This window comes from Wyeomyia smithii, chromosome 3 (assembly GCF_029784165.1).
Source record: "Wyeomyia smithii strain HCP4-BCI-WySm-NY-G18 chromosome 3, ASM2978416v1, whole genome shotgun sequence".
Taxonomy (NCBI): Eukaryota; Metazoa; Arthropoda; class Insecta; order Diptera; family Culicidae; genus Wyeomyia; species Wyeomyia smithii.
Window position 1 is genome coordinate 134128374 of NC_073696.1, and position 11771 is coordinate 134140144.

At 36.2% G+C, this 11771-nt stretch overlaps 1 protein-coding gene across 1 annotated transcript in view; it reads left to right on the forward strand.

Moving 5' to 3' along the window:
* Nucleotides 1-5351, forward strand: part of LOC129728576 (heterogeneous nuclear ribonucleoprotein U) — a 41045-nt gene extending 35694 nt beyond the window's left edge. Inside the window, exon 10 of the mRNA XM_055687024.1 lies at nt 4606-5351. Within this exon, the coding sequence (XP_055542999.1) occupies nt 4606-4746 (141 nt within the window). The 3' untranslated portion in view covers nt 4747-5351. The remainder of the gene's footprint in view (nt 1-4605) is intronic.
* The last annotated feature ends 6420 nt before the right edge of the window (nt 5352-11771 follow it).

Here is an 11771-nt window from a genome sequence, read left to right on the forward strand (position 1 = left end):
AACAATTTACGTACGCCATCAGCAATTCACAGTTTTTCTAAATATTTCTATTGTCGCTTCTCCACAAAATTTAGCGAATTAGCGATTAGCGTTTCGAAGGCCAAAATTTTAGCGACGCTAACAGTTTCGCTAATCAGCTAAAAAATTAGCGAAATCGCTAACTGAATTTTAGCGTCGCTAATTAGCGAATTAGCGGAATGGTGCCCACCACTGGAAAAATATATTAATATAAGACAGGCTGTCGTAATTCTACGTTAACCTCGCGGTCGTGTGTTATAAACAACCTCTTCAATTCTTTTTTTATATATATAGATTTTTTCGGTCCAAAAGACTTTCAGATTTTTATGCGCCATAATGGCGGATGCTATAATGCAAAGTTCGTAATGAATTATTGGCCCTGACAGAAGTAAAAGAGATTTTTAAGGCTGTTCGCACCTACGCAAACTCTCATATGCAATTGTCAATTTATGTGTGAAAACAAAAGCAAAAATATTTCCCTCCTTCACTTTCGCAAGTAAAAACCAAACCAATATCAACAGAGTCGTCAGGGCCAATTGTCCTTTCACAAAAAAGTTATAGCGAATTTCTTTATTCCACTGTGTGCGGGCAAAACTGCAGAGGGATAATAAAACGTCATCGCCATTTAAGACGCAAGTAAGAAAGAGATGCCAGATAATTGTTTACGAACTTAGCACGTGCAGTAGTGGGTTGAAGCTGACAAATTTTACAGTGCGCTTCGGGCAGCACGGCAGGTCAAAACTGGGTCAAAATCGAGCGAATAAAAAAGGGTTTTGACAGCAGTTAGTGCGCTTCCAGGTCAAAACGAGGTGAGCTGGTGGAATAAAGAAATTCGCTATTAGAATGCAGGGTATTTTCAAGAAAAAGAAGAAGCAACACCCGCAACTGACAGACATCTTAAACACTGGTAAAAAGTGCTGTAAGGAATAGCTCTCGATACACGTTCAACTGGGGATAGTGAAATGTTCGTAATTGAAATACAGAAATATCCGAATAAGTTTTATTCTCTACACCTCATTAGTTAACTAGAGTCTTTTTATTTGTTTCTTAGGTTTTCGTTGGTCTTGATCGAGCAAAGAATATCATATTCATCATCAAAGGCATGTACGATTTATTGCCATCAGCGATGGGCATCATTTCGCATATTTTTAGATCGGTTAGTGAACATGATACGACAACATAGTACGGGTTTGTTAAGGTTCGCATGCTTTTGACGATTTGATGTATTTATCACAACAATGCCATGATATATAAAATAAAAGTCGTGAGACAACTATGTCTCTGAAGCTCAATTTTGAAGATGCAGGAGACAGACATAAAAACGATGCGCTGTACACTTTTGCGGTACTGGAAAACATTTATGTTGTCTCAGGAAACAAATTTTCAAAAAAAAAAGACTGGAGCATAGGAATTCTCGAGCTGGAACCAACAGAAGTTATGGGGAAACTAGGCCTTCGAATTTCGTTTAGCGGTAGGGCTCAGAAGCTTCGGTTTTTCGGAAAATGTCCTCACGGGTAAAAATAAATTAAAGCTGATAGAGTTTCCCAGCTGGAAAATATATAAATTTTTTTTTAACACAAAATAAAATGGTCGCAGTGGTCCAAATCTTACAAAAAAAGCACTAGATTTTAACGTTTATTGCATCTTTAAGAAATTTGGCATCACAATTTTTTTTGCTATCGAACATTTTTTTATTGGTAAAAAAGTACACTAAGGTCGCTTTTTACGCGTTTTTTTTTACGCGGCTTTTTTTAAGCGGATTCCGGAATTTACGCGTTTTTTACGCGGATTTCGAAATTTACGCGTTTTTTTTTACGCGGATTCCGGAATTTACGCGGTATTTTTTTTGCGCGGATTTCGGTTTCCCTTCACTCGGAATGCAGAATTAACGCTGGTTTTTTACGCGGATTCCGAAATTTACGCGGTTTTTTACGCGGATTCCGGAATTTATGCGGATTCCGGAATTTACGCGGTTTTTTTTACGCGGATTCCGGAATTTACACGGTTTTTTTCACGCGATGTGTAAAAAGCGACTTTAGTGTATAATTTTACCCGCACGACTTCCCGAAGTCCGATTGTGATGAAATTTAGAATAGTGACTTCTTTCGAAAAGACGAAACTTTTGAGCCGTACCTCTTAATCTCTGAACGAAATTCGGAGGTCTTTTTCCCGTATATCTCATTGACACATTTTTTTGTTGAGGTTTTAACCGGTGGTCATTCACCACTCGAAAAAAAATATTATGTACATAGTTTTACCATGATTTAACTATGATTTTCATTGTAAATACATCAATTTTACATTAAATATCATTGTCCAAAACAATAAAAACATTGTTTTTGCTATTTTTACCATGAAAAAGAGGGGTTGTTATGTATCTTCAGCATTTTTTCAGGCACTTTTCCCATACATTTAGAAGTCACTGACAATTTTTCATGGTAAAATTATTGTCGGCGGTAGATTCAACAACAAAAACATTGTAGATTTACTGTTCTAACTGCAAAATACATCGTAATTTTTTTTTTCGGGCAGTCAATGAAAACTATGTTATATTGCATACGATTACCAAAAGATCTAAAAGTGCGCAAGGAGATAACACGGTTTTGCGTGAAGCATAAGAAAAGCATACCGCTGCTCAATGTCGGAAGTAAATAGTGTAGTGTAAGCTTATTTCTACTTTTGAATCCGTTCTGGATTAAGTTTGGAACATACATGTTGAGGCATATTGCTTGTGCGAACAGTACAATTCAGATGGGTCAATGAATGAATCACAATCATTGATGGATGACACGTTTGATTTTAAGTATATTGAAGATGCAGATTCTCCGGTAACCCTCAGGCGGTAAAACTATCGCCTGCATGAGGAATGGTACATAGTGCTGATAAAAAGCATTGAAAACATTCAAGTATTTTCCGAGTGAATGGCATCACTTACGAAAGATACAACAGGGATCATAGAGGTGAGTGAGTAAGAAGAGTAAAGGCCCAAACACAATGGATACGTTTGCGTTGCGTTGACAAACGCAGCCGCAACGTATCCATTGTGTTTAGGCCTTAAGAAGCCAGATGTCTCCCCTTAGGAGATAAGTGACTTTTCACCTACGCACACTAGGAAACGTACAAACCCGTGTAAAGTTGCTTTTGTTTCCTCCGAACTGTAAATCATCGCATCTCGTTGCTTCATCTTTTATCCCTTTTTAACATTTTTGGTCGATTATATTCAGCAGTTTCGTCCGATTTTTGATCACGAATGATGTTCATTCAGAAACAAGTTCAAAACATATAATAAGTGTTCAACTTAATATTTGCCCAGCTGCTAAAAACATGGCATTGCAAACAAAACTGCTATTTGTAAATATTTTCCTCAACTAGTGGCACTTACACATTCGTACGTAAAAAGGTCTATAGATCATTGCACACAAAAAATAACCTCACTTTTCTGACACTTCCCACGGGTTTGTTTACAAGCTGTTCTACTCACTTTTCATGTGATCGTAGTGAAAATGAATGATACTAGTACGAAAAAGATGGGAAAACTCTCGGTCATGCGAATTCGTTACTGTGATCTTTCAGTTTATTCTTGGAAACGCTATTTTTAACGAGAAACTTCCGCTTTTTTATTCGAGCCGAAAATTTTTCTATGTAAACAAACCCGCGACTCTTCTCTCTTTCTTCTTCTTATTTTGTGACGTCATCGTGCAATGATCTATTACGAACACGCATTATACCATCATGGTCGATAAAAAGCTGAATATGTTTTCTTGTCAAGCTCTATTGATTCCTTACAATTCATTTTCGAACATCTTTTTAGTACAACCAAATATTTTTGAGCTACAATGCTTTGAGTAAAGCCTGTACAAAAATTCATGCGCCCTTTCATGAAAATTAAACTTGAGTTTAAAAATACCTCCACCTTGGAAAATACTGTTGTTTGCTAAGCCAAATTCGTGTACAAAGTTTCATTCAAATCAAAAATGGAAATTAGTTTTGTTTTGGTATTTTTTGATCATTTGGCATAGGAACACCCATATGCTGGAATATGCGGCAATGTTAAAGATAGTGAAATTGCAGTTCTGTGGAAATGTTCCTTATTTAATACACATTTGAACATATCTGCACAAATTTCATTGGCACTCTCATGCTCCCATCATGTTCCAAAGACCATCGCATCAAATCTTTTTAACATCACTTCTTTGACAGACACTGGTAACTTTGTTTGCGATTTAAACTTTGCGTTTTTTTCTGGTGGAGCAATCGTGTACGTAGTGGTAATGCTGCTTAATTCATAAATGTTTTAGTGAACTGACATCTCATACAAAACGTTCAAAGGTCATTTTGGTCATAATTGAAATGATCTACTAAAATCAAGAGCAAAACTGCATCGCCCCGAGGTAAACATAGTTACCAGTAATTCTCAATCTCAGATGTGTGGCGTCGCCGTGCGATGGTCTATTATTGATATATCTATTGTTCTTTGTCAACAGTTTTGCCTTTGAGTCCTTATTAATTTTAACAACATCTCGCAATTGTTTGTTACATTTTGAAATATTTTTATGTTTGTAGTCAAATGTCAAAAACTTATTGCAGCAGCATGGAGGAAGCGGAACCGATAACACACAGCATGCTAATATGGAACAGTACTGGTCTCAATATGCACAACAACAGAACTATGGAAATTATCAGCAATCAAAGTCCCATGGATCAGGATCATCGTCCAAGAATAAGTAAATAGAATAATTTAAGTATATTTAGAGCTTAATTTACGTTTTAATAACTTCCTCTCAATCTTACCCACCATCGCGAACAAGATAAAATTTACATTGCTACAAATGTAGTTTCTTCAAATTTGTTTATGTTATAGTATGTATGAAATAAAAAATCACCTGCACATCAGCAATGTCCAGGAAAACCATACTGAATCCGAAAAAAGTATGATTTTCATGCGATTTTTCTATAATAAGCATCTAAAATATGAGAGGAAGATTTTATGTATAAGAACACATAGTTTTAATTTGGAAAACTCCTATTTTGTAATAGGTAACATGTACGCTGCGTAACATATTGTAGCTTAGTTCAAATTTTTTATTGGAAAAGTACTTCTTTTTACTTCAGTTCAGTTCAGAAAGAGAGAACAGTAGCGCGTTAAGGATAATTTTCGTTTTTGTGAAAATGTACTGAGAAGCTTAATATTATTTAGACCAACTACATCGTATAACATGTTCAATATAAACTCATGTAATTCATAAAACATGTAAACATTATTTTACATTCTATTACTTCCAACGTTCTCTAAGTTAATTGAATAAATTAAGGTAGCACTGAATTTCACCCAATATATGTCGAACTTCGCTCCAGCTCGTCTGTGGGTACTCCTCCTGCATCAAGCAGCTTCAAAGACTATGTGTTTCCGAAATCAATCCAAAATAAACCTTATACTGGGGTGCATTTCCTCTCTTCTAGGTTGAGGGGCTTAAAGGTTTTGCAATTAATAATATCTTGCTTAGAATTTTGCTAATAGAACTAAACCCCACTTCTCGTTTCAAATAATCCACCCGATATGTTCAATGCGTCATCGCCAAGTATCCATTGCAAAATACCTCACACGTCATTTGGATAGACTTTGATGGGCTTTTCTGTCAATCAACAACTAAGAAAAGTTGAAATTTAACAGCTCGGTTCGAACGATTTTCGCTATTTTCGAGCACGTCACATACTGCCAGTTTTGCTCTAAGCTCAAAAGGAGCTGTTATTGCCATTTGTCCTTCGGCTCGTTTGGCTAGTTTTGTTCGAGTTACTCGAAACGAAATGCGCAATGTCACCCCAAGTTTCAACTGGTTTGCTTAATTGCTACAGTCATGTTTCAACAGCAAGTTTGAACAATAAATTAAGTATAATAAAAAAATTGCCTTGTCCGCCATTACTGATGTGTCTTTCGCGTACGCCCTGAAGGCTTTCCGTACCCTACACACCAAAAATTCTCTTTATGGTTCAGCAAAGTACATTGCTGAAAGTGTATCAGCAAATCACTTGTTTACTGAATCACAGCATTTTTTTCAAAAGTTTGCTGTAATTCAGTTTTACAGTTTACTGAATTTCGTTCAGTAATTTTATTTTTGCTGTAAACCAGTATTTCATTGATAAATTTACTGAAAACCAGTAATCGATTCAGTGATTCGCAAAAATACAGCAAATCTATTTGCTGAACAGAAAACAGTAAATGAATGTTTGCTGGAATCCAGCGAAAGAATTGATATGTCAAAATATTTTACGTCAAGCTGACATTAGTAAAACGCGCCAAATCGCTGTGCAGCTGGTACGGGATCATCTCTAAGCTCCTGATAGCGGATATGGGACCATAGCTAAGTCACTGTTGGGCTAGATGAACTTAAAGGTTGAAATGATAATCATACATCTCTAGTTCAACAGTAATTTGGCTATGATCCGATGGGCGGATGGAAGCTGGTGCCTGAGGGAAACATGGTTCCCTTGAACTAACTGGTTAACCAGTAAATTGATTAATGCTTTGCTGAATGTACAGCAAATTGTCATAGCTGACAATCAGCAATTTGTATTTTGTTTTACTGAACATGCAGCAAACGATCTGTCATTTTTATGCAATTGAGCATTACTGAATAATCAGCAAATTTCATTTTGCTGAACAGATTGCTGGAAACACAGCACACCAAAAATCAGCAAAATATTGCTGGTTTCCAGCAATGAAAATTTGGTGTGTAGGTTGAGAACCGATGTTCGAATTGAAAAACGGACCTATTCGCGTTGAACGGTGTTGCTCATATTTGTTTGGTTTTTGCGTGCGAAAAAGAAGGAAGGAAATATTTTTGCTTTTGTCATCACGCACATTTTGACAATTACATATGAGAATTCACATAAGTGCGAACAGCCTTCAAAATCTTTTTCAACGCGAATAAACCGAATTCTTAATTTCCCTTCACTGTCAATCTCACTTCAAGGAAATAATTTTTGTGAGTTGAAATCGGGAATAGGTCTCAAAAAGTGAAGTGAGCGTGGAAGTGAAATACACGGTAAACGGTTCCTACACAATTTTACGTACTTTTGACTCAATTCAGTGAAAAGTGCAGGAAGCCAATTTTGAGTGACTAGCGAACAAATTAATTTTGAGTAGATGAAACTGAATGCAATCTTTGGTAAAAACGACCTAACATTGAGTAAATCATTTCAAACTGTCTATTGGGTTGAATCAACCCAGAAAATGTAAAAAAATGTGTGAAGAAAGAAAAACTCTTCGTTAAAAAAAAAAACAATCGAACAATATATAATAGTAGGCAGATAATCAAATTTATTTATGTTGAATACATCAAATTCATTTTCATTTTTGGGTGCAGAAGGGGGCCGTAGGGCCAAGTCTCCAGTGCTTAAACACTTTCCATGCTGTACCAGAGGAGTTTTAGTTTGGCATCGCAGCATAGTAACCCGAGAGGTCAAATAAATCCTGCGTTGGAATGCCGTATAGTAAGACAAGGTTGAATATAGGGGATAGTCGAAGGGAACAGTGATAGTAGTAGCAGAAAGGTGCATGAAAAGAAAAAATAAGAATAGATGTATCTGTGGTTGATGTTAATAAATTTCGTCCATTGGTAATACATGTTAGCTATGTAATATTTGTCACGTATACCGGCCAAGGCAGCCCCTCCCAACCGCATATATATTTAAATATTTTTATTCATTAAAACTCTTGTCAGATAAAACATTTGATAAATAGTAATAACAATAATAACCTTATTTGCTTTTTTACATACCTGCTGTGCCTTCATCCTTTACTTACCCCGTTTTATGATTGTTACCTTTAATCATTCTTTCATTGACCTTTGTTTGATTGTATTTCTCAGGGTAATTGCTTGATTCTTCGTTTGCTCTAATTCTTGATTTTTCTTGCATTTGAAAAAAGGAAACTGGATTAATAATTTGATTTGAACAATGAAAATTAATGTAAATAAGTCCAAATTCCGACATATCTAACTACTGGTTGAGCGTTGGCTTTGAGAAAGTTGATAACGCAATCTTTTGATTACTATACCAAATTTCTTTACTGAGCCCTCTCGGCACCTCAGTAGAAAGCATGTCTAGGGATACCATCCGTCCTGATTTAGCAGGACATGTCCTGATTTTGGAGTCCTATTTGGGCGTCCTGGTTTATTTTTTATACAGTCAGGTTTTTTTTACGCGGGGGATACGTACCTCGTAAAAAAAACCGCGTTAATTCGAAAATCAGCGTAAAAAAAACCGCGCTAATTAAAAAATCCGCGTAAAAAAACCACGTTTTTTGAAAAATCCGCGTAAAGTAGTCCAGCAAGAAGGGCTTTAGAAAAAACACAAGACACTCTAGAACCAGTATTTAATACAGTATTTAATTGTCCTCTTTGACGGTCATTCGGGATCTTTCGGTGGGTGGAGAGTATTTTTGGACTATGTCTTTTACTAGATGAACATTTAAACGTTTCTGGTTCAAAGCCCACGTTAATTCGGAAATTCGTAAAAAAATTTTTGAATTAGCGCGGTATCGCGTAAAAAAAACCGCGTTTATTCAAAAATCCGCGTAAAAAACCGCGTTAATTCAAAAATCCGCGTAAAAAAAACGCGTTAATTCAAAAATCCGCGTAAAAAAAACCTCGTAAAAAACCCGCGTATAAAAAAAACCGCATAAAAAAAACCTGACTGTATTATAGCATTTGTCCAGATTTTCTTAAGATATCTAATTTTGTTGTAAGCTAATAAGCAGAATTTTTGAAAATTGCTCAATAAGTGTTTTCGATTCCATGTCGCAACGCTCACTGCAATCGATTTTCGACCGTTAACGCGTTGACTGCTACCATTAAGCATCTGGCATTTGTTAAGTTTAAGTTGAAACAGTTTACGTGTGTTGAATTTTTAAAGCATGTACTAATGCGTAACAATCCGAAGTGGTTTGATAAAAGTGGAGACACACTCATTTTTTTTAATAGGTATTTTTTCACACGGATATTCGAATTAACGGGTTTTTCACGCGGATTTTTAAATGGAAGGATTTTTGAACTGAGCGATTTTCCACGAGGTACATATCTCCGCGTAAATAAAAACTGAGTGTATTTTAAGTAAATAAAAGAGTGTTATATTGTATTTTAAAGGGTAAATCACATATTATGTGTTATATTTGCTCATACTTCGAAGAATAGAATGGCTTAGTCAAATTTGTGCCGAGAAAAGGTGTCCTGATTTCTAACTTCGACCAGATGGTATCCCTAAGCATGTCTTAGTTGTCAGAATAGTCAATTAAAGCTGCTTAATCCGTAAAAGACGAGATCAATCAATCCGACCTTTCATCAAAGTGTTAAATGACTCAAACATTCAATCCAATCAATGTCACTAACATTCAACTTCGTCTTATTACGGCCGTTGCAATGAAAGAATCTAATGAGCTTTATAGACTTTTAAAATCATTTTACAATGGTCATGCCGTAAGTCATTAGGTTAAGTTTTATTGCTTCCTTATTTTGATTACAACCGAAAAGCCCATCAAAGTCTTTTCAAAGAACGTTTGAGGAGGTTTGCAACTAGCATCTGGCCTTATTAGACTGGATATATCTTGTATAATACATAAACGAAAAGAGTATGTTATTTCGAGAATTGAAACCTGATGTTACCGTGCTGGATCGAAACCCGTACAGTATCGAAATCCGTACACCTTGATGTTTTTCTTCAGTTATGCTTCAAGCATAATAAAAATGAAAATTCATATGATAGTTAGGGGTACTGGGGGTAAGCCCGGCACTGAGGGTAAGACCGTCACCCCTAGGATTTTACTAGAAAACGCTAAATAACTGTGTTTTGGAATATGTGAAGTGTTGGTATTTAATATTTTAGACATTTTAAGACACATCGAAGCCACCGTGAACCGTCAAACGTCAAAATAATAGACAAAACATACACTACTGCAGCTGATGCGTAAACGGATGTAATTTTTCGTGAGTGGAACTTAAGCTTTTATTCATTTAGAAAGACTCAAATAATTTTTCGTTGCTTTACAATTTATTGCCTGTATTGTTAGCAATCACAGGAATTTGATCTGAAGTAAATTGAAGCGATAAATTTGTAGAAATTAAACAAATGTGTGTTGTCGGGGTAACACCGTCACCCAGTGAGTGGGGTAAGCCCGACATGGTCTGAGGCTAGTTGGATGTTACTGACACATATTTCTCATCTATTACCGATGTCTCGCTGATGAATTAATTAATTAGTCGACTTAGAACCATGCACTCAATCTCTTCTGTGATTTATGAATGATTCCAAGGGTTATTAGAGGTGCCAAATGTACTGAATCAAGTCACAAAACTGACGGCTTTCCCGGTGATATTTGAAATATGCTCCGGTGTGGTCAATGTGATCCTGGCTTCAATGAAACTAGTTAATAATATGATTTAAAGTGCTACATGATAGGCTTGCCGAGTATCAAATTCTTTCATTGTTTATACATAATGTTCACCGGAACTTGTTCCAGTAATCTGCCCAGAACCAGCAAACCGACAACAACCAAATTCAACAGTAACATACAGAAATGTAAGATCTCTCATTCAGCGGTTTCCGAATTTAAATTGGTTCAGTTAATTCGAGTTAATTCATGAACAAACTTAGGTGCCGGTGTTACCCCGAAGGGGTGCCGGTTTCACCCGCACTGATTGCTAAACGTCGCTTTTATCTTAGTTTTAAAACTTCACTATTCCTTGTAAAATAACAGTTTGAAAGTACTGAAAACCTTCATATCTTGTAGAAAACAATCTGGGCAATGATTCTGTGAAAGAAATATAACAATATTCGCCATCAAGTGCTACTTAAGAATCATTTTCATTAGGGGGCCGGGCTTACCCCCAGTACCCCTACATGTACATATCCGTTGAGCTGTTGGCCTTCTGTTAAATTAAAGTATGCGCCAGTATGCCATGAAATAAAAATATTAAAAATGAAAAATCAATCGTGTATCGGTTTCAGTTGTCATTTCGTTGTACCGTTAGAGAATTTACTAAGGAAACGTTCTTAAGATAAAAACGATTTTCAAGTGGGATATGAGTGTTTTACTCTGTGAATCTTTTTAAAATTGATGGAAAAGGTAAGTCTTTGTCATTTTCGAGCTGTATATTGTCTGGTAAATAGTGTAAATTGTTTCGATTCTTGTTATTTGCTTGAATCGAAATCCGTACAGCGTGTGTATCACGCATATATTGTTGAACTTTCTTCTTGTTTTGTTATAATTGTTATAATTTATTAAAATTCATCTGACAGAGTGTGTGTCTTAATGAAAAACTTAATACTAATGTCAATAAACTATCACAAAAGGTTACCTAACGCGAATTCTATTTTTAAAAGCTGTGCCAGTTATATTAAAATCGAACGCATCTGCTACTGTGTTAAAGCTGGCCGACATAAAGCGTATTGGGTCGAATTGACCATATTGTGCGTTGCGTTGAGGCAGGTTCAACAGGGATCTTGGTCTGAGAGATCGTTCAGGGGCATATATATCCAGGTGGCCGAGGATTTCCGGGGCGTCGATTTCATTTGAAAGAACTTTACCAATGAATACAGCTTGCGCCTCGAATCGTCTCTGCTCAAGAGTTTGCATGCCTAAAAGCCGACAGCGATCAGTGTAGGCTGGCATATTTGAGGAATTGCGCCAAGGGAGGAATCTCAGCGCATATCGTACAAATTTACGTTGTACGGATTCAATTCTGGCAATCCAGGAGTTG